At 40.9% G+C, this 25,385-nt stretch overlaps 1 protein-coding gene across 1 annotated transcript; it reads left to right on the forward strand.

Annotated features, from left to right (window-relative positions):
- Positions 1-2,029: 2,029 nt before the first annotated feature.
- LOC115566772 (tumor necrosis factor receptor superfamily member 11B) lies at positions 2,030-24,227 on the forward strand. The gene is made up of 6 exons (XM_030392759.1): positions 2,030-2,167; positions 11,379-11,606; positions 12,596-12,740; positions 19,237-19,455; positions 21,845-22,069; positions 22,635-24,227. The coding sequence occupies exons 1-6, from the start codon at positions 2,120-2,122 to the stop codon at positions 23,027-23,029; spliced, it is 1,260 nt and encodes a 419-aa protein (XP_030248619.1). The 5' UTR covers positions 2,030-2,119; the 3' UTR covers positions 23,030-24,227.
- The last annotated feature ends 1,158 nt before the right edge of the window (positions 24,228-25,385 follow it).

A 25,385-nucleotide genomic window follows, 5' to 3' on the forward strand; every position in this document is an offset into this window, starting at 1 on the left:
TCTATACATGGGAGTTTTATTTTGGATTGAAAGTTTGATGAAGTGAGTATACTACTGTATTCTTCTTTTGTACGTTTTTGAAGCACTTTATTCAAGGTATTAAAGAGGTGAGGTTTCAAATCCGAAATGACACAGTATTGGAAAATGGAAAATGGAAAATGTTCTTCTGATTGAATTGTTTATATCCGGAGTGCACAGACTCTTGACAGTGCAGAGCAGTAATTTAAGAAGCTGGCTGTAATGGAAAGAGCAAGACATTTACTGAAATTCATTTCTAGGTCTCTCAGTTAATGGGTCAATCTAGTCACAGCAACAACAGCTTTGAGTGTGAAAGAAGAAACAAAATCTTAAAAACTCTGTACTTGTGTGTTTTTAACATTCATATGCATATCTCAGGGGATAACGCATGGATCGGGATGAAAACTGCTTAACGTCTGGCATGGACTCATCCGGGAAAATGAAAGCTATCTATATTTAACAACATTTCTATCTGCTTTTCAGGTCTCCATTAATCTTTAGGTTAATCATACAAGGGCAAACATTTTCAATTTAACTGAAAATCACAATGGATTTCTTTCCTTGTTTGGGAGTAAGATAATGTTGTTAACATCATATTTGTTTTTCCCCTCTGGATGTACAGTAATAAATAAAACTACAGTAGAGTGTTTATTTACATCTTTTTTTTAATTTACACTTATTATGTTAAAAGTAATACAATATAGAGTGATGCATTCAACTGGCACAATACAGCCTCCTACAGTTAGTGATGCCATTTGAGTTTGTTTAGTGAATACAGGTGTTCAGAGGAAGATGCTGTTTCAGTATCAGAAGCTCCAGTCGAAGTGAATTTCGCCACACGAGCAAACTGTACAGTACAGCTGTTTGGGCCTGAAGGTTGCCAGTTTACTCCCCGGTACCACAGGATAGCTCTTGTCTGGCAAAGTAAGAGAGCTTCCAGTGAATCTTTGTCAAATACATAAACATTTGCCAGTGAAATTAAATGTTGGGCTGTAACAATGAGTCACGCAGCGACGTTTTTGTGTTAAATAGTGTAAAACCTATGGAGGCTAGGGAAGAAGTTTGCACCACAGTCCTGATATTAAATACACTCAGTTTGACCCGGGGATGGTGTCCCCTGAAGCTCTCTAGACAGTGGCTGTGAGTGTGAAATGGCTGTGGATGGCTCACCGTGTTTTGGCCCTTCAGTTCTTACATCTTATAGCTCAGGGCTCATAAAATTTGTTTTTTTTTTCTCAGCTCATTGCGAAGTGTCGCCCATCCTCACTGAGACCATATTTTCCACCAGCAGATGTCCAAATAAGCACCAGCAGTCTGACTAAATGATTTCTGGCCCGTCCAAATAAACAGCTGTCAGTCACCGTGTTTACGTGCTGTCAGACCAGGACTCCAAACATTTATCCTGGAAAATGTTTCTGTGTTCACAACAACTGAAGTTACTCGCTGCTGACACCTTGGGCGTGTGACAGACAGATACATAAAGGGGCACTTCTTCACGCTGCATATGGGAGCAGTTAGGACTTTATTGTTTCACCACAGCTTCTCTGTCAAAAAAATATCAAGCGGAGGACCAGTTTTTCCTTCTTTTTTACTCTCTGTGAAGGAAAAACTCACATCCTCACATCCTCTCCACAGAAAGACACTTTTGTGCTTCGGGCTTAAGTCGTACTTGTCATTGCTGTTTTATTCCCTGTCTTGGTGGGGTCAATATTTTTGCTAGTGTTCCTGTTCCTCTTCCAAAGATTTTTGGGGGTTATTTATAGAGTTTAGGGGGTCGGCTCCTATCTGATTGAATTCGTGAATAGATCCGCGTCGTTTTATGATCATTGGATGCAGCTTCTTAGCTCCGCTTCTTCCTGCGAAGGATGCAACAATTTATTTTTGGGATCCAGGGACGGGAGAGAGAGAGAGAGAGAGAGAGAGAGAGAGAGAGCTGTGAACTGGTGGGTGGGCCACACACGCTCCTCTCCCTCTCCCTCTCTCTCTCTCTCCCCCCCCTCCTCCTCCTCTCTCTCTCTCTCTCTCTCTCTGTACTGTATAAGTACAGACATGGAGATGGAGACCCCTTCACACCGCAGTTCACTTCTTTTACGCAGTGAAGATGAGCGCACGGAAAGCGAAACCCAACCCGGCCATGAAACTGATAGTGGTGAGTAACCGGAGTTCCCTGCGGCTCTGCTCCTTCCCTCCTCGCTTCTTGTCCCGCTGTGATCCGCCGGAGCGCGCGGGGCCACTTTCCTGCCCAAAAGAATGGAGTCCGTCCCTCTTACGCCGTTTTTTGCTCTCGAAAAGGGGGATTATTGCGGGACTTGGATTATCGCTGGGCTGCACGCGGGTTTTCAGGAGGCAGATGTGTCGTGCGCTCTCGCCTAGATCCAGATGTTTCCAGACGCACACACACACGCACGCACGCACACACACACACGCACACACACACACACACACACACATATGCAAGAAAAAGGCAAGACACTCGCTAATGAAATGTAGTGCTTGTTCTCTGTGCAGGCAGTGTCATGATGTCAGACTCACTACAGGTTTCTCTGCGTTATTGTCAGGGCTCTGCATCTTGTAGAAGCTCACAGAGCGTTTTTTTTTTTTTCTCTCTCTTGCAGTACCTGTTTTACTCGTCCTAAAGAGCAATGTCTTTCCACTGTATTAGGCTCCAGTATTTGGATGGCATATTTGCATGACGATCTCACGAGGTGAAAGGATTTGTGTGCCTTGGATGGATTTTTTATTTTTCTTTTCTGCTGTGGAATAGCAGGCAGCAGGGAATGGAGGGCACTTACACCCAAACCCAGTGCTTTAGTGATGACATGATTATGATGTAGACCAAACAAACACCTGACAGTAGGCTATAATGCAGTCCCCACAATATAATCATGTCCAGGTAATGCTCACTTCTGTTGAGACAAAATAGAGAAATGTCGATTGCACTTTCTAGTGGCTTCTGAGGCTGTAATTTGGGTTGTTTTGGTAGTGGATTATATCATATTGCAAGACAGAAAAGCAGAAAATACTGAAACTGTAGGTCTGTTAGGATCATATTATGTGTGGCTTTTAAGATGGTTAACAGTAGATTACTCAGTTTCTGAGGTTACGTTTATGTTGGAAGTAATGTTTTGCTCCCAAACCACACGTTTGACCCATAAACAAGATGTACGAGCTTCATCAATGAATGAAAGTGTACTTTGGCGCACGTTTCACAGTTTTACTGTATGTGGCACTTTTGAAATGAATGAATGAAACTTCACACCTCTCAAAAGTTCAGGGGTGGCGAGCTGCCAGCAGATGGTGTTTACTGTTAATCTGTCGTTACGCTAATTTGTTCAACATCACTTCTCAGCGCTTTTAAAACGCTTGCCTCCGGGCTCGGAGCATTTATTTCCCTGGGTGTGTTTTTGCATGCTGTGCTGTGTCGCGACCTTTTGCAGATTTTGCATATGTTCATCTACAGATGTGTATCAGTGCAGAAACAGATGATACACTGTAGTAGCAAAATTCTGGTTACCGTCCCAGATGGTTTTTATGTGTGTGTGTGTGTGTGTGTGTGTGTGTGTGTGTGTGTGTGTGTGTGTGTGTGTGTGTGTTTGTGTGTGAGAAGAGGGATCATATTTTTGTGGAAAGTCTGTAAGATGTAAATATGTGTTATATCATCCATAGCGTAGCATTCCGCAGAATAGACAAACATTTTGTTCTGTCAGATTTATGACATCGCATTCTTGTGTTTATCCATCTGTCAGTCAGTCAGTCATTTGGCCTGGCCTAACAAGCATACATTTAGCCAACTAATGAGTCAGTCGTCTAACCACTCCATCAGTCTCGACCGTCAGGGTTCCAGCCAGTAAGTCAGTCTGCCTCCCTCTTGATCTCTCGTACCTCTCTGCCTGTTTATCCACTTGTCAACCAGCCAGACGCTCAGTCTGTCTGAGCTGTAAGTAATTAATGAGACACTCTGCAATGTTGTGTCCAAAATCATTATTTGGGTGCATGGGTCCAGCAGTAAACCCTCCTCCTGCACCTGCGGGCTCTTCCTGTTGCCCTGCATGCCTGTGACACATGTGGCTGCGTTTTATCTGCTGCGAAACACACATTTTTGTTTGGGTCGTTTTTGGCGGGTCGATGAACGGACACAGAAATCGGTCTGTATGTTATTGTGACGACATGTGTTTCAGGATGTGAACAGTGATCTTCGGTGGAGAGGTGAGGCTCAGAGGGAGGATTTCCATCTTTTCGACTTGTCTGGTCAGATCAGCCAGCCAGTCAACCAGCTTATCCTTTCATCCCATAATCTAACCACTCATCGCATGCAGGAACACAATGCATGTCCCTCTATTATCTGTGCTCTCTTTATCTTCCTCCTCTCCTCTACTCTCTGTTGTGGCCGTTGGCATTAGCTGCACGAACTTCCCTAAACCGAGCAGGCAGGAGAAGCTCTATAGAGCGGTCACTGGGCCAAGCAGACTCAACATTATCTCTCCCCCTTTTTTTTTTTTTTTTTTTTTCTAGACAAACACAGGAGAAAAAAAAGTGAGGAAGTGTAAGTACAGGATCAACATGTTTTAAACAAACAAGCACAGACGTTTATTCAGAAATCAACGATTGCCAGTGGAAGTTGCTTCCCCAATACCTAACTTCCCTTTTTCCATCAACTGATAGCAGATGTGCATGTGGGTGTGTCTGGCACAGTTGTGATGAACTCATTGATCCAGTGTGTGTGTGTGTGTGTGTGTGTGTGTGTGTGTGTGTGTGTGTGTGTGTGTGCAGGATTAAGGGATTTACAGGTACAAAGAGCAGAAAGGGAGATACAGCTGTTGTGTTAGTGTCCCACTCACACACTGGCCTTCATTTTATCTCACAACTCTGTGAGTCATATTAAAAACAGCACTGATGCAAATTTCAGTAGTTAAGGTTTATCTGACAGTAGATAGATACTGAATATTAGAACATGACAGGTGTTTGATTTATTCTGCAACCACAGTGTTTTTCTAAATCCAGGTCTAGCTTGAGATATAAACTCAGGTAAAAATCCTATTGGAGCAAAAGCACTAAGAATAATCAGGAAAATGTATTTGATATTAAAAGTAAAATTACATGTAATGCAGCAAAATAACAGACATGTTACAAATATGAAGCTATTAGATTGTTGATATTATTATTGGGTGCACTCTGTAGTTTCATTGATTGATTTTCATGAAGAGACAAACTAAATAAACATGAAAGTGTCTTCATTTTCATGACCACAAACACTGAATAAACAAACTGACTGTTTTACTTTGTTTATATGTGGCGGACCCTGACACCTTTGAAGCTTCAAACAATGTTCTGGGGGCCTTAATTTCCTCTGAGAACAGCTTGTTTATTCAGATAAATAAATTGAATATAATAAATAAATGTTGTTTAGTTTTTATCATTACCTCATTCATACTGTAAATATTAAAATTGAATTTAAATGTATTTTCCAAAACTACATAGTGTCCCTTTTAATGTGTTAAAAGCATTTTACTAGGGTATGTGGTTGAGCTGTAGCTACTTTAACTACAGCAGTTGTGGTACCTTGGGCATCAGCCACGTCCAAAGGGCCACAATGTACATTTTAGAGGTCATGAGAAGAAAAATAAAGATAAACTCTGCTGCAAAAATGTAATTAATACAGTGGACCTTTTAATAATCTTTGCTTTTAAACAAAATTCTGCATAAATTGACCTCATAGGGCCTTAATTGTTTTTTTTATGAAACCATGTGGGAATGTTTAAAGGAGAAATCTCTGAAATCTGCTATTTGTTTTTGTTTTTATTTTTTTTGTAAAATCACTGGTATGGTCTTCAGCGTCTAAGTGTTTTTTTGTGCAGCATTTTCCTGAAAACACTTAACAAGTTTATGGATTTGTTTCAAATGAGTCAAGGGTCTGAATTACTGGAGTCAGGGTAGATAAATAAATAAAAAAAATAAGAAGAATTCTGGCTGCTGCTAAGGGCTACTGTCAAACCGACCTATTCAGCAGAAAAGCAACAGCAAATATCAAATTTGAGAAGCTGGAAACAAATGATTGCTTTTTTTATCAATGAACAAAATAGATTTAATATCCGCTTCATAAGAAAAGTAGACGTTTGAGTCTTAGAAATCTACTTTTCCTACAAATTCAAGATTCATTGGTTAATTGACCAAAAAGTCAAATTTAGATTTGATTAAAGATTTTGAATAACTGGCAGACGGACGTGGCGTGGTAGCGGGCTCCACAGTAGCTCTCTGCCTTTGAGTGAGTGAAAAAAGACAGATTCCCCTTTTTACAGGAACTCACACACACACATTAACACACACACAAACATTCACTCACACACGTATACACACACACACACACACGTACTCCAAGGGCTGGAATCCCCCTCAGACCACCTGCGTTCTACAGTTAACTGAAGCCATGTGCCTGGTGGATAAGCTGGTGTAGTGTGGTTTGGTCCCCTTTGTGCCACAGCTTTTCCCCCTTATGCCATGAATTTAAAACTGACCTCAGGCTCCCCAACTCTCATTCTCCTCTTACTTTGCATGTCAGTGTGCTCCACAGTATCCTATCTGTTGGAAGTTGGTTCAGTACTGAGGCCAATTTGTTCTGGAATCATTTTGATATTTAATAGTTCCCGTAACAATGTTGCAATTTACTGAATTTGATTAAGTTCTTGCTTACAAATGCGTTTTTTTTTTCTGCCATGACTCCTGCATATTTTTATTGTTTGACTGTATTTAACTTCTATCATCAGAACAAATCAGTTATTTTCATTTCACATAATCAAGCTGCCTGAGTTGCTTCTTTTCACCGTGATTATTTATTTAATTGTGTTTAAAATCAATAGGCCCATTATCCATCTATTAACTGTGGATGTTGGCCTCTCTACAAGCTCACATGGAAAGCTGGTGTGATCATTATTCAGGCTATTTCTGTCAGGTGTCTCAGCTCTCTAGTTATGCCGCTGCAGCCCGTCTGTCATGCAGTTCATCCAGTTTCTCCGAAGCGCTCTGTCATCATCACACTTCAATCAGACAGATCATAGAAAAACAAAAACCCCTCATTAGCCTTATAAACCCTGTCTCGCCAGAGGACTGGCGTCATTTCATTTCAGGAATTAATTTGTTGAATTTCAGAGATATTACGTGTGCGCCCAGTAACAGCTCATGCTGTGAACAACTGTAACCTGCTCAGAATTGGTAAAATATCTGAGTGGATTTTCACTGTCTTGCTTGTGTTGCCCACTGTGGGTAGTGTGGTCCATCTTCGTGATCTAGCATGGGCCTGTGTCTGGAATACACTTGTGCTGTTGTTTGTTTGGTTCAAGAGAGTAACATCTGTTAAAAAGCACGTTCTCTGTTTGTCTTTACTCTGCATAAGTTTTCTCTCAACTCACTTCAAATGAGATTTATTGACATAGATTACATAAGCAAACTGAGTCAGATGAAGCTGATTTTAATAGTGTTTTTATAAGAAACATTATTTATCCAGAGGATGACTTGGTGAACCAGCTTTTCCCAACAAGCAGCTTTGCATACAGCTTGTATAAATTATAATCATTTACATAATAAACTGCTGCCCTGCTCTGCCGAGGGGCATTTTGCTTAGAGAAGAAGGACATTATCATTATCTTCCTACCTTCATTCATCCTTTCCTTTCAGCTGGCTTTGCCCCATGTAGGATATGCCACTCGTTGAGCTTCACTCTGATGATGTTAACAGTATAATTAAGGCTGTCAGTGGCCCCTAGCTGCTGTGTAATTTGGGTTTCCAGCGGTCGTCCATGATGTCGTCAGATGGCAACTTCAGAGGGGATATGGAGGGTGAAAAGTTCAATATCTCTTTTAGCTGCTGATAGATGGACTTGCACACACTCACACACACCACAGGACATCGTCCCGATAAATTCAACATTAAAAAGTTGACAGTTTTTCCTTTCTTCGGTAGCAGAAAGCTACTGTACTGGCTGGTTTGGAAAAGTGTGGTTCTGCCTGAGGCCTATCATGACTAGACTATGACTAATTCTACTTCAGACATTGTTTTTCATCCTAAACATGTCAAATGCAGGTCATTAGTTTTAAAGAAGACATATTATGCTCATTTACACGTTCACAATTTTATTTTGGGTTACTATTAGAATATGTGTACATGCTTTAATGCTCAAAATACACATCAGTTTTCTTTTACTGTCCGTCGCTGCAGCACTGTATCTGCCTCTGTCATGAACGCTCTGTTTTAGCTCCTGTCTCTTTAAGGTCGCCCCTCCCAAATACCCTGTATGCTTTGATTGGACAGCTCACACACGCCTGAGCCAGCACCGCTCACCGCGTCTCAAGTCTCTCCACTCTTGGACATGTTTTCAGCTTTCAGTTAGCTTCACTTCTGCCGTTAAAATATAGGCGTAGACCATGCAAATGTGTGACATGATGACGTAGTGTGATGTCAAGAAGCCCCAGAGTTAAAGGCGGCACAACGGGCATTAACCCTAACCTTAACCCTCTCTATGGAAGAGAGAAGCTCTCATCAGTGCACGCTTTGGGCTTTTTTACTTTCAAGACTTTCTACCCGCACAAGAACCTGCAGTTCATAACACACTGAAAAAAACAAAACCTCATGATAGGTCTCCTTTAAGACGGAGCGGGACTTGATTTGATTAAAGTCGATTAATCTAAAATGTGCTTGCCCAGGCTAAAATAACAACATTACTTTTGTCCTGACTTTAAACTAATGAGAAAAGTTTATTACAGAGGTGTAACATTAAAAAGAGCTGATTGATTCCAGACCAAAGTGTCAATCATTGTGAGCTCACCTGCTTCTCCAGTGGTGACCTCCTTTGTTGTTTTAATGGACCAGCACATTTGCTTTTCTTCACAGGTTTAACGATGGATTAAATTGGTACAGAGTGAAGAGCGAATAACAAGCAGGAGAGGTTTAAAGCTGGACATGTGATTTTGATTTTGACATTGAACCACTCTGTGCAGTCTAATCACTTCAACGAGATGTTTAGATCTGATCACAAAGGTGTAGCTTAAACAAGCATTGTCTCCGAGCATGCATGTACTGTCATTTTGTTTTTACCTCATTTTGCTGGAGTCTGGCCAAACTACTGTGCAGTATTGTGAAAAACAATACGAACCTGACTATTCCCACATGTGCTCAGGCTCATCGGCTCCCTTGACTGAAGGTCATCCAGCTCTGCCGGTAAACTCATCCAGACTCGGAGCAAAGATTAAAGTCGGAGCAGCAAGTGTAACCGTAGCCGCATGTGCAAACACCCAGGTGACCCTCGGTTCACTCCACCCTCTCGATGTCTTCTAAATTGATTGGACGTGGTCTCGAGGCTTAATAGTGTGTATATACACTTCTTAATTTGAGGAGCGAGACTATAATTATGGGTTTGATTCCCACCGGGGCCACCCATGCTACAAACAAACACATGCAGCCACGGTACTGCTCGGCAAGTCGCTGCGGATGAAAGCTCTCCACCAAATGAGGTCGGTAGGTTTTGCCGGGAAAACCGCTGCGCCCGCCACACCGTTTGAAGCGTAGGTTTCTATTATGGTGTGTAAAAAAACCCATTCATCTATTTTTATTATCTTTTTCGATGAAGGAGGAAAACAGAAATAGAAGGATACGAGGTTGAACTTGCACATTTTTCTTTTTTCCTGCTCCAATTTCAGGTCAACAATTCTTTAAGAATGCTCAGTTTGTCACGAAAGAACACACACACCGCGGTATGTTCAGTAACATACGGCAGATGGGGAAGAGACACGCACAGGGCCACACGTACGTATAGATTTCTGTGGCCAAATATTTTGTCATATGATACTGAATGAGAGATGAGCGCATACACTGAAAACAACACTCTTTCTCACAGTTTTCTCACTCCGTTTTATGCTCACATGTCAGTGTATTGTGTCTTGCGGTTGCCGAGTTAGAAGGTAAATGGGATAAGTGCAAATACACACACGCAGGAAATAGATGGATGTTGTGTTGCGGGTAAACTTGTAGAACAGAGTGGGTGAGTGTTTTGTATTCTGGTGGTGAACGGGGAAAGCCCAGTAACCTCCAACAGTTTTCTTTATGAGCAGCAGCCAGGAGAGGCGAAGGCAGCGCACACAGAACAACAGCGAGGCAGACTGTAATTGGACAAGCGCGCACGCGAACACACATGCACATGCAGCTATACGCACACATTCCTGCATACATGAATGTTTTGTAGTTGTTTGTTGTATGAATGCGCTCATTTTTGAAGACGCACACACACAAACTCGGCGGAAAAGCAGAAAACCGCATAAAAGCGCACACACATACACACAATGCAAGGATGGCCTATTGTTAAGTTTGTCCAAGCAGTGAGGATGTATCCCGGCCAACGGGAAAGTCCAGAGAGCCAATGGCTGAGGGACCTCAGGGTGGAAGGAGCCAGATGTGTGACATCTGGTCCGCATGTGGCCTCGACCAGCTGCATGGCTGCATGTCAAACATGCTCACCAACCGATGTCTTCGACTGTAGGCCTGGCTGTTTCGGTTGCTGCTCGGTCGATGATACATGGGCTTGTTTTTGAGGTGTCCCTCTCAGAGACTCGCTAACAGCCACCCTCCTTACTCTGTGTCCGTATGGATGGGTTGCTTTCAGGGGGGAAGAGATATATGGGTGTGGTGCGCTCTCGCTCCAGGGCGGTATTACACTGCTGTAGATCAGCGTTGAGTCACATCAGATGCCTATCTGACAGAGCTGCTGACATGGGTAGGAGACTGCTGATGAGGTCAGAGAACATGGCGCTGCTCAATTATTGTCATAATCCTGTGTCATACACTTTATTTTAATTTAGGAACACTGGCAAGACAAAAACATCTGAGTTCATTTAAAGGCTTTGGAAAATAGTTGAGATGTTGAGAAACAATGCCAAAAGTGCAATAAAACAAATGTGAACTCTTAATCAAGATTGATAGGATCAATGCATGCTAGCAGAACTTTGAGCATCGGTGTGAGATGATATATCGCCTCCTGCAACATGCGAACAATTAATATGTACAGTTGTTGTTTGAAAGGTCGCCCCTGTGCAGTCACCCACATCCATGGAACTGCTGTTGAATTCTCTCCTCTGACTCCCTGAACTGCGATCCATAAAGCAGAGGAAATCACTTTAGGACTGCGTGTCCACCAGGAGCTTCAACTTTGCAGCTCTGACCTTTCTTTCAACTCCTCCTTACTGGAAGCTCTGGGTTGGCGAGCGTTCCAAAATATGAACAAAAAAAAAAATGTTAAGCTCTGTGCACGAGATGGGTTTCATTAGAGATTTTGTCACTGCTGTTGACTCAGTACTAAACCTGCTTTCTCTCTGTTGCAGCTCTTCACAGCTTCTCTTTCCTGGGCCTTCCAACAGCAGGACGTACTGCCGAAGTACCAGTACCGCGACCCTGTGACGTCCGACCTCCTCATGTGCGACCAGTGCCCTCCTGGTACGGCGGTTAAACAACACTGCACCGCTGACACTCCCACAGAGTGCCAGGCCTGTCCCGAGAAGCATTTTGCTGAGTCCTGGCACTGGGGGGAGATGTGCCAATACTGCACCTCGGTATGTATGAGGCCAATAGAGTTACACATGATCTTAATCTAAAAAGACTACAAAGAACTTTTAAGTGGTTATGAAAGAGTCTGATGCCTCTATATGACCTACAGAAGCAGACAAGACCACCAGAGTGAAGATTTTTATTCAGCTACTATAGTTATTCTTAATGACTGTGATTGGGTAGGACTGTGACTCATCAGGGACTGATTTTTTTTGCAAGGACGAATTAAGGAATCTCACAGCCAGAGAAAAGAAGCTGCTCCGTAGTCGGGTGCTACAAGTTTACTTCATTTCACCATCTTGCAAACATGCGGTGGTGCTTATACCGTTTTTAGCCACAGGGGCCTCCAGATTCCACAAAAATTGAAATAATACTTCTTAATTCATAAGCTGCTTTATTTTTCTTCGGGCATGTTGCTCTTCCTTGTGCCTTAATCGGTTTGATGATCATTTTTGCATGTAAGAAATATCTCCTGAATCAAACAAATCTGAATGCACATCAAGGTCAAGTATCGCTCCAAAGCTCTCCATGCCTTTAATTTTTTTAACGTGCAGCTTGTCCTTTATGACACTTCTTTTTTTGTTTTACTAAATGCCTCTTCGTTAGATGCGAGACTCCACTGTTTGGTCACATTTAGGTGAAGCATCTTTCCTTTTCATGAAAGCAGTGTATCCACTTTTGTTTAGAACGTTTGAATGTGCTCATTGCGGTAGAGTGATCAGAAGTGTTCCTCTTTGCCACTCTCAGTGAATTGTGTGACATAATAACAGGCACCCTCACACTTTTTATTGCTAAAATGTCCACAGTGAGGGTTTTTTTATATTTCTGGCCTAGAAACGCCTTTTATATAATCTGTCCAAATACTGTATTTAAAGACAGCAGCATGACCTGTTTTGTTTTCTATGTTAATACAATCACACACAAATCAGCCTTTACTGTGTCTCAGTGTGTGTGTGTATGCAGCAGGTGTGTGATGAGGCTTTGTTGTGTTCAGGTGTGTAAAGAGAGGCAACTCGTCAAGCAGCAGTGTAACAGCACCCACGACCAGCTGTGTGAGTGCGCCCCTGGATTCCACCTAGTGGTTGAGTTCTGCATCACACACAGTACCTGCCCACCTGGTTATGGAGTGACAGCTTTAGGTAAGACTGACATTAAGAATTATCATCAGGTGATTGTACGTGTGCACTGTCTTTGCTGTACTTAAGGCATTTGATACAAGACAGTCAGATATGTTGTGGGTTTTTTGTTTATCTCCATGTAGACAGCATTGTTACAATATCTCTCCTAAAACATCAGGACGGCACACAAATTGGGAGGAGTTCACAGAAAAGAGTAATATCTGCTCAATGCTATTACCTAAACTTTAGGCAAGTATAATTCATGTGTGTATGTGTGTGTGCGTGTGTGTCCGTGTGTCCATTGCTGCTCCAGTACTAATGTGTTTATAGTATTTTGAATGGGCTCTCATCACTCTTGATTTCAACTTCTCTTTAATCTTCTCATCTAGAGATTTATTCCTCCACTGTCTCTCTTCTTGTCAGATCAGTTCAACTCCTGACACGCTCGACTGGCATGTCAGGAAAGAACCGCTGTGTTGCCAAAGCAAAGACACACATCAGTTACAGATCAGCATTTTCACATTAAGATGTCCTGGCCTCTGTACCACTGGAAGCCCTTCTGTCTTCTCTCTCTCTCTTTGTCTTCCTCTGATTCTGTCAATCTGATCGGTTCCAGATGCAGACGTCTCCCTTTTCGCAGAACCAATTTTTCTTTAACTGATTCTGACTCTTTCTGAGAATCTTTCTCTGCCTCTGTCTTTCACACGCAGACACGCAGAGGTCGATTTGAAGCTGCACAGATCTTTAGTAGTTCAAAGAATATAGAAGAACATAAATATGTCATGTCCAGTTATGTAATTCTGCACCTGATGTGTCTATATATTTACTTATGTCTGTAGTCTGTGATTTCCTCCTTATTCCAATGAATACACTTGTAACAGAGAGGCATCGGAAGATTTATCAAGATTACTGGTTTTTGTTTGTGTGTCTGAACATAAAACACACACGTATGCAAGTCGGTCTTTCACTTCCACACCTGGCCTGCTCTGAGTTGGGGCAGTGTTGCCTGTGAAGTGAGATTAATACACAGTTGGTTTTATTGTACCTGCAAGTTCACAGTTTTAAAGGTTGAGGCACAGATACATTTACATTTACATTTAGGGCATTTAGCAGACACTTTTGTCCAAAGCGACTTACAATAGGTTCATTTGTGGGTTGGATGGGAGAAATTCTTTGAGAGTACTAGACATGAATTACTGTGAGGGAAATTCTGTTTTAATCTGCCTTGGTTGAAGGAGAAATAGATCGCAGTGTGTTGATTTTAGATTACAACATTACATTTTTTTTTAATAAAAGAAAGTATGTTAAAAATTATGTTCTGTTTGGATAAAACCCAATGATGAAAACTCCTGAAGGAAACCGTTCTCATGGAAATCTAAATAGTCACACTCCCATTGATAGTATGGAACATCAGGGGATCATGGATAACTACATTTTCCATGAACTACAGCCTTATGCAGTTGTATGTGGAAGTGATTGTTAAACAGCATCATTTAATTCCATTGAGGAACTGTCACTGCAATCAGCATGTGACCCATTTTACACGGCACCTGACACCATGATGGTGTGTCTGCCAGCCTCTTTTAGAAGATGAATGTTGACGTTTTTTTTCCATCTGCGTGTGTCAGATGAACAACAGTGGTTTTAATAGCTGGTCATCATGTAGCTTTGACGTAGTGCCTGTGATCCCAAGCAGTACATCCTCAATACACTGTGTGTCTGTAAACACATCTGTCGGTTTATTTTGGATTAAATCATGTTGTGTTTATGGGTTTTGATCTCATTGATGGAAGCTGAGACAAATCATATGTGTTTTTATGAGAGCTTTAAATAGTCATCAGTTACATATTAGTCAGGTGAGTGCCATTCACATTTTAGTGTACTTTTCTTCTGGTTCCTCTCGACCTCTTACTCAGAAATGACAGGGTGGAGGCAACGGGGAAATATTGGGTGACCAAAATACCTGATTATGATAAATCATACATTTCAGGTTCTACTAGAGATAATGCTAAATTGTCGATAAGTTCTGCAGAAGCACAACGTCTGTTCAGTTCAAACAAACATGAAATCACACACACACTGAAAACAACACATATATATACATGTTCTTGTCTGCAGGTGCATCAGTCAGGTTGGTTAATAAGTGTTGGGTTATATTTATTTTATTATAGGTGTGAGGGGAAGATTATGTTCTGTAAGATTATTTTCTCTTGAAAGATTATGTCTCCATGCAGAAATAGCAAAAATGACATATTCAAAATAAAATTCTTCTTTAATAACTTTGAAAGACCAGTCTGCGAGTTCCTTATGGCTAAACCAATTGGATCAACACATCTTCTTACCAAAACAATGCAATAGGTGGATTGACAGCGACTCCCAAAACGACATATACCACAATTCAAAACATCATGGCAAATGCAGCGTGCCAGCAACAGACAAACCTGACCTTTATTACACAGTCGCAGTTAGGTTAGGTTTAGCATACTTTGATACATTTAGGAAAACATTGTGGATAGGGCGAGGGAGTTAGGGACTAAGTTGCTCCTTTAAGTTCCTTCAGTTAAACACGTACATAGTTAAGTTACATCGTGTACTTTTCTGAAAGGGGCACTGTGTAGTTTTGGAGAACAAGTTAAAATAACGTTTATAATATCAATGAGGTAATAATACAAACTCTGAAATCTAAATGTTTTCCATAACTGCATAAAAGAGCTGTTCTCAGAGGAAAATAAGGTCCTAAGAACACAAGATGGCAGGGTCCGCCACATATAAACAAAGTATAACAGAACGAAATTGTGTTGTCCTTTAAGGGTCAGTTTTTTGATTGTTTGTCTCAGTTATTTAGTTGGTTTAGCTATAAAAAATCAGTCAATGATGAATGGTAATGGTAATCATATACACAGGTTTGTGCCACGTAAAACATGTAAAAGTCATTATTTAAGATCGTAGCGACATTGAATCCACAGTTTCAGTTAAGGCATCAGGAAAATGTCTCAACTGGCATCCGGGCTCCCTCTCCCAGCTTTGTTGAAGGATCGTTGAGCGTGAGCAGGGACAATGGGAGTTAACTTATCTGTGTATTCTAAGTATGGGTCACTACAAATACACACAGTGAGAAACGATAAATCATAAACCATCTGGAGATTCCCACCCATTTTATGAACAGCGCGTTGTATATCTGTCAGTTATAGAACGGCAGAGGGGTGACTTTCTGTTGAGTCATCTCTGAGCATCGAAGCTGTTACATGACATTGTTTGTGCTTTATTACTTGTTCCTCTTCATATATTACTATGCATCATTCAAGAGGGAACTTCAAAGGCCACATTAAACTGTTTGTTTTGTCTGAGTCCAATGGCTTAACCTTTCCCCTGCATTCTTGAAGCTGCACTTCCTCTCAGAATTCACTGGAACAAATTGCCTGCATTAAAGGTTTCTCATTAATACTGAGCATCATGTGCAAATACTGTTCGTTGTTCTTATGGTTAGGCTCTCACAAGAATGGGAAGGGTTATGCAGATAGATTGCTGTCTTTTAAGCTCTTCGACACCTGCAGACCCCTCGGTCTGCTTCTCTCTGATTCCCGGCAAAGACTTTCGCGTTGAGCCCATCACTCAGGTCCAAGCCTTTTCCTGACAATACAGCCTCACATTCAGTCAACTATTAAGCCAGATGCAACCAAGGATGTCATTATCACAGTGGATGTCTGACCCCGTAATCCGTTCCAGATTCTCTCCTCGTTGCGTCAGTCGTGATTGTGGGCAACCTAAAGAGAGGCTGATGCTGAATTTCAACATTCCACTGAACAAAATCTGATATTTCTACCATAGCCGCAGCATAAACTGGCAATACGCTTCTCATGACTTCATCGCCGACCTGAGACCAGAAACCAGCCGCTGTATAGATGAAACAGCATTTTCCACTGACTCTGGTTATTATCCGACCCCTGCAGCGCTGAAAGATGAAACACATCTGTCTGTGAATTCCTCTAACATGGATCTACAATCGGACTTGAAAGTGTATTGAAGCTCTGCAGACATGAGACAGCATTTCAGGGGATTCCCCTCCCTGAAGCCGGAGGACTCATTATGTAATGCCTCAAGTTGCGGTTTAGACCGTTAAACCACAGGATGTTTGAAAAACCGTCTTCCAACAACACATGCCCTTTATGACTCCATTTCCCTTGATCTCCCGATTTGTTTGTTTCTAGTTCTCTTACTATGAACACAGGATTTGAAATCGTTCTAAATGGTTTACGTGTGTTTTTGAAAACTGGTTTTATTGGTATCAACTAGGAAAGACACAGTGGGACGCACAGGAAAGAACCAACAAACGAATGAATGGACTCATAGCAACTAACAGGTTTTTTTTCATTGTTGTTGATTAATTTGGCTCTTATTTTTCTCCACTGATTATTTGTCTGCTGTAAATATGTATATGAAAATACTGAGAGGAAAAAAACCTTGTCAAAGTCTCCTGAACCTTGAGTAATTAGTTTCAATAATCTAAAGATTATGCTTTCCCCAGTTTTCAGGGGAGACTTGACCAATCGTAATGCAGAAAAAGTTTCAGACCGATAACAAGTCATTTACCATAGCGTACAATAGTCTTGAGTCTGCTTTTTATCAATGATTAAAGTTTACTATTGTAAGACAAAGAAATGCAAAGCAAATAATTCTTGTTTAAAAAATTACTTCCATGAACTAAAAAGAATCAAAATAATTGTAATTCTGGCTGATTGACTGATTGATTAGCATTCAGCTCTTCTTTATATGTGGAGGGTTTTTTTACTGTGCATTTTCAGCCAATTTAGTTCATCAATATGTGTCACACTTTGCTCTTAAAAAGGGCCAGAACTGAAACTTAACGGTGGACCATGTGCCAAAAGCAAACACCTATCGTTTTGTATCATTTCAATAGAAAATGGTATGTACCGCACGTGAAAAAACGTGAAAAAGTTCCCTTAATCGACTGACATCCTGCAAATCGAGTCACTCTGCCCACTGTCTTCAGGTTATGAAAAACAATTAATGATAAAGGATGCTACATATTAAAGGAGGTTTTTCACAAAAAAAAATCAAACAGCATGAACAGCGATTCACATTATTTAATGTTTCACTAGAAACTTTTGGCATCACATCAAACATTAAGGGCCCCACTTTGATCTGTCTTCAACCTCAAAAAGACAGCAGAGCTCCTCCCTCAGCTTTAATCTGCAGATTTCATTTACGTATGATGGTGAAATGCTAACATGCTGATCTGCATAAAGACTGAGGAAATTCTGAGAAAAGAAAAGAAAAAAAAAGATGCCAACGTATGTAACCCTACCGCACTTGTGCCGACACATTCTCATCCACATACAGGAAATTAGCTCGTTGCTGTATGCATATCAGCGGTTTGGGTTTTCACGCTAAATGGTAAAATGTTTTCAAGAAAGAGCACACTGTGCTACGATAGCGGGAAATTAATCAAAAGGTTAAATCTGTTTCAAGCACAGCCACGCACTCCCACGCACTCTCACTTCAATGTTGCAGAGATTAGAAAAAAGAGGATGTGATTACGACACTAGTTCCACCACACGGACATCCTTGTATCGTCATGCGTGCTGCAGGTCATGTAGCAGAAGTCATCATGTTTTACTGTAATGATATCATGGTAGGTGGCAAAGACTGCTACGGGTCGTGATTGTAAAGGAAAATGCCACTGTTGTGAATGTGAAAATGTTTGGTCCGTAATGAAACAAATGGGTGGAATTGTTACATCATGGAGGAAACATGCTGGACGTTGACGAAAACAATCACAGAAATGACACGAGACATATATGCATTATGGAGTCACGGTCATTGAAATATGTATATATTTATCTTTGTATGTTAATAGATTTTTACACTGATTTTTACACACTGATATATGAGACGTCAGTACATTGTCACACAATATCAAAGCTAAAAGTCTAATAAGCATTTCAGTTGTGATCTGTTGCATTTTGTTCGACCTTGCAGCTGTAAAGTTACTGAAAATATATATACTTTTTATAATTAGAAAGGTTTTGTGTCAGTCAATCTGAAAAATCAGATGACAGATCGCCTACCTTGCGGTTCGTGTGACATGTCATCATAGTAATGCTTATCTTCGGTATCGACCAAGTGATGTGGTATTTCCTATACGAAAGCAAGATATAGAAAATTAAGTGCGAGTCATTCTCAGAATCACACAGTCATCTGTCGCTGTGATGGGTAGTCACGTGTGGCTGTGGTCATAGTTCCTGGAATCACATCATCTTAGTGTCTGTTTAATCACATCCAGTGTGTGCTGCAGGTCATGTTCACACACTGAAAATAGCTGATGTGTGTAAGATCTTCAACTTTTGATCAGAAAGTTTTAAAAAAAAAAAAAGCAGGGTTGGGTAATCTTTCACAGATTGAGATATTTATTTCAATAGTTTTAATTGCATGGATTCTTTCAAAAGCACGTTTTCATCCATGAAATTCACACACCACCCTGCTTCATCTCCTCCAGGTACACCGGTGAGTGACACGGTGTGTAAACGTTGTCCCGCTGGTCATTTCTCCGACAGCGACTCCTCCACCGAGCCATGTCAGCCCCACAGAAACTGCTCACACTCAGGCCTGAAGACGCACAGGTGGGGCACGTCCACCTCGGACAGCCTCTGTGGCATTCCGGACAGGACGCCGACACTGGAGTGCTCTCAGCATCACACACAGTTGTGCCACACTGGTAAGATAACTTCACAGCAGGGTTAAATCACTAATGGGAACTGTATGAGAGGCTTTAGGACTTGAAACTGTTTTTATACACGGCAAACACACACACACATGCAGCAATGTTTTGTGTAAACCTCAATTGTCAACAGTTCAAAATCTGTCAGAGCAGAATTATTTCAGACATGTGGTCGTTTTCATTCCTGAAGGCAGGGGATTTCCTCGGTCAGGTTCATTGTCCACATTCCATTCTCTTCCAAATTCTTGCGTGTTTGAAAAACCAACACAAGGGAGAAAAGCCAGAGCAAAGGGTTTGAATGGGATGTTTACGGCACTACTGTCATAATGAGCCATGATGGATCAATTACTCATTTAACTGTCACATCCTTAAACTGCAATAACAGAGGAAACTGAGTCAAGCGCAAATGAGACACGAGACAAGCTGGTTAGTCTTTGTTAGTCAGACTTTAACTAGGACAGATGCTGACAATTAATTCAAAAAGAGAAGCCTCAAATATGACAATGAATTCCAAAAGCCCGACAAACCACAGTAACCGAGGAACACACACATGCAGATGTGCAGACCCTGGCACACTCGTGCAGAGTTAGAAGGAAACACACAAAGCTGTTGCCCCTCAGGGAGGGTGATGCTCTCCTCAGACATCCATTCACAAATTGCATTCCATGCAGACGACACGACCACAGATAGTCTGCAGCAGATCCTGGCACAGTTTAGCAAGTTTTTTTGTTTTTGTGTTTTTTTTTTTCAACAAAAAAAAATGGGAAATTGGAAACAGTTGGGATTACCGAAGTTGCTACGTGATTGGGAGAAACCACCAGCATGTCAGTGTCAATTATAGAGCAAGCCACACTTACATCACCAGACATCAGACAAACAGGCCTAATAACCAACTCACATTAAAATCAATCATTCTCCACCCACTTTTGTTTTACTGAAATGGTTTTTCTTTTATTTATTTACTGGTGTCCCTCATGTTCTGCTAGCGAATCAGAACACATTTGCACACATGCATGAGTACAGAAATGCCTCATAATCCGATCAAAGTTGTCATCATGTTCACAGTTTCACATCATCTTCAGATGTGACTGCTCTAAAGTATGTATCTGGTGTCAGGACGGGATTATTAATTATTGGATTTTTGTTCATAGGATGTCCCAAAGCATTCTGAAATAATTGCCATTTGCCACACTGTGCAGCACTCGCAATCATACAGGTCAGCGCCTCATGTTAGTGAGCTAAGGGAATGCTAAGTGGAATAATAGAAATGGTGAAGTTTATAATACACAATCAAAAGAAATTCTCCTCAGCATTTGTAGCGTGTCCCACATTACCCCACACTTACGTATTTGTTCCACATTTGGTTTGTTTGGATCTGGTCATGTAAGTGTAAGGGATCCCACACTGAAAGAAAAAAAAGGAAACCCAGCTCTCCACAAGATAATTCAGCGTCATTAGGAAGTTCCATGAGACCTTGACGTGCAGACACGTTAAGCACGTGATGATGACGTAGCATTGGTGTATGTGCGGTGCGGCGCTGCATCAACAGTGAAGTGCAGCACATGTTAGCTGTAAATGTTGCTGTAAATGAGGAACAGAAAGAGAGGAAATCCTCGTTCTGCTGTGGTCACATTACAAGCCAACGGTCGCACACACAAACGAACATGCATAAACAAATCCAGATCTTGTAATAGGCCGATGGGATTCTGTGGGGGGCAAACCCTGCGGACAAAATATATTCTAAACATTACCTGTGCACCTCAAATGATTTACTATGAGGAATATAATTTTGATCAATACAATCCGTAGTCTGCTCTGCCCTTTGCCTAACCAAACAGTAAGCATTATAATCCAATATATTGTAAACGTTTCCCACTCACTGTGCACATACAAGATTCACATGTCACTGTAGTTTTTGCTGGATGAATCACCGATGACAACCGGTGACAAATGACGGATTGGAAGTGAATGTTATAAAATATTGAAAATGCCACACGAGTAACAAAAGGTCAGTGAAGTGAGTCATTAGTGTCAGTCACACAACACTATCTATCTAGGGTTTGAGAATAGCTGACATCAGCCGTAGGCAGACCAAACAACACTGTCGCAATAGAACTCATTCACCGAGCCACGTCCGATTTATCAGCAGTGGTGGTTGTTTTACAATAAAGACAACAACTCCCATGCTATAATATCTTTTGATTGCAGATATAACATACTGTGCATCTATGCTGTCACATGTCCAGAAACTGCACCCTGATGTTTCAGCATGTTTCTTCTTTCTGGAATAACTATATCAGCATAATCATTTGCTTATTGTATGTTGTGATGTTGTTATTAAACCTCCCCGTCTGCCCGTTTGTCTTTCTCTTGCAATTTATTCCAGATGTGACCCTGTGTGAGGAAGCACTCTATCAGTCCCTCTCCTCGCTGCGGCTGTCCTCGGTGCCCCTGGAGCGACTGTTGGAGAGTCTTCCCGGGCGGAAGGTGGATCATAAGAGCCTGGAGAAGCTGAAGAAGGCCTGCTCTCCCCAGCAGCAGGTCCTCCAGCTGCTGCGACTGTGGCGGGAGCAGAACAAAGACCACGACAAGCTGTACGGCCTCATACAAGGTACGAATACTATCAGCGCTTTGGCGGTTTTGCCAAACTCTCACCAAAATGCAACCTAGGTTTTTTTTTTTGTGAATGTACCCGAGTCAAACATTTGTGTAAAAACATAACTACAACGAAAGAGGCACTTTTAAGATTTACCGTATTTTCGTTTTCGGGTCAAACTCATTTTCAATGGGAATGCTACGGGCGCTTTTACGTTAGCATCAAAATCGCTATTTTTAAAACACTAAGAATGCTCGACACAACATGAAACTTTGCTTGTAGTATCATCAGGGTCTCTACACATGAACACAAGCATTGAGAACACTGTTTGTGTCCATAGAGTTTACTAAAAAGAGAGTTTTTGAACAGCTTACATTAGCAGTAGCTTGTGCTTTAAAAATAGTGATTTTGTTGCTATGGTAAAAGTGCCCGTAGCACTCCCATTGAAAATGAGTTTGACCCAAAAACTAAAATACAGTAAATCTTAAAAGTGCCTCTTTCGTCATAATTATACTTTTACATGAAGGTTTGACGCAAATCCTGCGGTTGTGTATTAATCATTGGCACCCTGTCCCTCCAGGTGTGAACCACTGTGAAAGGAAAGTCTCCCGCTGCAACAGCCTAAAAAACCTGACCCTAGATGACCTACTGAAGGTCACCAACAGCCTGCCAGGGGTCAGAGTTCAGCAGGAGGATGTACGGGCTGTGGTTTCTACCTGCCTGCCCAGGCAGTACCTCCTGCAGCTTCTTCACCTGTGGAAGACAGCAAACTATGACCTGGATCTAGCCAAAGGTCTGTCTCACAGTCTGAGGGTGCTGCGCAGTGAGGGGGCACCTCGCTACCTACTGAAAGGCCTGAAGAGGATCGGCCGCATCATAGGAAACACCTCAGCGCACAAGATGTATGAGAAGATGTTTGTTAGTATGCTTCACGATGAGTCGTGTTTTAAGGCTCATAAGCCATTAAATGAATAGGTACGAACAGGAATATATGTAAAAAGTAAACAGACACTAATGTGTTGTCACATATTGACATGAAAAGGGGGGATACATCCACGTGAAAGTGTAATAGACATGGGTCCATGTCAGGTCATTAAAGGAGGCTTATTATGCTAATTTTCAGTTTTATAATTTTATTTTGGGCTAATACTAGATTTACATGCTTTAATGCTCAAAGAGACATATCAGTTTTCTCATACAGTCCAGCGCTGCAGAACCGTATTCCCTCGGTCCAAAATGCTCAGTTTCTAACTTTCAAGACCTTTTACATGCATGAGAACCTATATGAAACACTGAATTAATGGGGGAAAAGGCATGATAGGTCTCCTTTAAGATATCATTAAATGATATCAAGCTATTCATAAAGTGCCTCTAGAGATTTTGTCTACCAAAAAGGCAAGATGGGAAGGTCAATTTTTTGCCTTCGATTTTCTATCTGAAACCTATACAAATTACACCATACAAACATTTTCCATTTTATGAGGTAACAATGGATGCTAATAAATTCACCCTGCGTCTACGGTATCTGTCTGCAGTGAAGAATCTAATAAACCTTAAAAGAAATTCAAAGAAACTGTCACACATCTGTGCACTCCAGGAAAACTGAAACAAAAAATATTTTGTATATACTAAAAAAAAAAAAACAGTTTCCTGAGAACTTTTTGAGCACAGTCTGTGAAAAAACTATTTAAAATGTAAATAGCACACTATTTTATGGAAGATATGCAGGCAGATGATGTGTTTTTTTGTATTATTGCTTTCTCACTGAATGAGAGGAAGGATTTGGTTTCATAATGAAATACATGTATTTTCTACAGTTTTCCTTTGTTTGTTGGTTTGTAATGGACTGCTGGCAAGTAAAGCTCATCTGATTTTTTTTTGTATTTGTCAGCTTTTTGAATGTACAAAGGAGTGCAATGTGTTTTCTATTTAAAAAATAATAATTTTACTTTCTGAGTATGTAAAGGCTTGTTTTTATTATCATATCAGAAATACTGGATTCCAAATGCTGCAACTTCATGAAGTGATATTTGTTTTATATTTTGTTTTATCACTTTTTTATTATTAAATGTATGACCTTTATTGTATATATGCCTGACTGGTCCTCTTCAAGCTCGTGTAACTTTGTGAACACTAATGTCAAATGATCTGATTAAAATCAGTTTGTAAGAAATGGCTGTTTCGTCATATATAAACCAACGGGCAGAAAAGACTACTGGTTGGCTTCTGCTGTGAATGAAAAAAAGAACAGTGGCCAATGGGAACCAGGCTGGCTTCCAACAGACCAGCCATCTCTTAATTTTAGTTTAACACATTTAAAAAAATATATCTATGCACTGTGTTGTGGAGATGTCTACAGAAGTTAGCATGCTAACCAGCTAGCCCCAGCCTGTCCTGTCTCACAATAGCACTTTGTACCAAGAGTTAATAGTCTGATGGGGGAGATGTACATCTAATTCACTACTTAATAAACAAAGTAAACTCAAAAACATCAGGAAAGGAAGTATTTGTACACCCTGTTTTCCCCACTGAACAGAAAAAATACCATTGTTTTCCCTTCAATCTAAAAGAGGCTTGATTATCTGTTTACGTCATTCTCTTACAGTCCTTTGCCACTACATCCTCTCCTGCCCCGGGCTGCCGTATCTTCACGTCCCTGGAGTCGTAGTCCTGGTCGAAGTTGCTGTAAATCGCCTTCATACTATGTTCACCTACCATCAAATTCTGGCCATTTCTGACAAATTCCACCTTTAAAGAGCTGCATGAATAAATGAGAGTGTCATTTAAGTTTTAAAAGCTTACTTCTATAGAATATACTTCTTGCTCTGGTGATGACCATGGATTGGAACCAAATTATTGATCTGGATCTGAGGATATTATATACTCCTAATGATAAATGGTTATATTACAAAATATATGAATTTTTACATTGTAATATATATATATGTGTATATCATGATAGTATGTTGTATGGACAATCAACTGGCAAACTGTTAACTGGAAAACATTAAGCTGGTTAATTAACTTAATGACACATTATATTTGAACAAATGTATGCAAAAAACATTTTTAAAAAAGCACTTCTATTTGCTACACTGCCCATTATGGTTTAATATACCCAGAGATATAAAAAGGATAGTGTCATGGTGCTGACCTGTGCCCTGTGAGAGTAGGTTGCACCCTGAAAAGGGGTTTGGTAGAAACATTTTTTTACGTTCCTTCATGTGAGGTAACAAAGTCTTGCTTTTGGTACCGAAAATAATTGTTTAAGCACTAGTATCGAAACGTTTCCAACGACAACCATTATAGTGCTTTATCCAAAAAGAATCAT

The sequence above is a fragment of the Sparus aurata genome, chromosome 17 (assembly GCF_900880675.1).
Source record: "Sparus aurata chromosome 17, fSpaAur1.1, whole genome shotgun sequence".
NCBI classification, from domain to species: domain Eukaryota; kingdom Metazoa; phylum Chordata; class Actinopteri; order Spariformes; family Sparidae; genus Sparus; species Sparus aurata.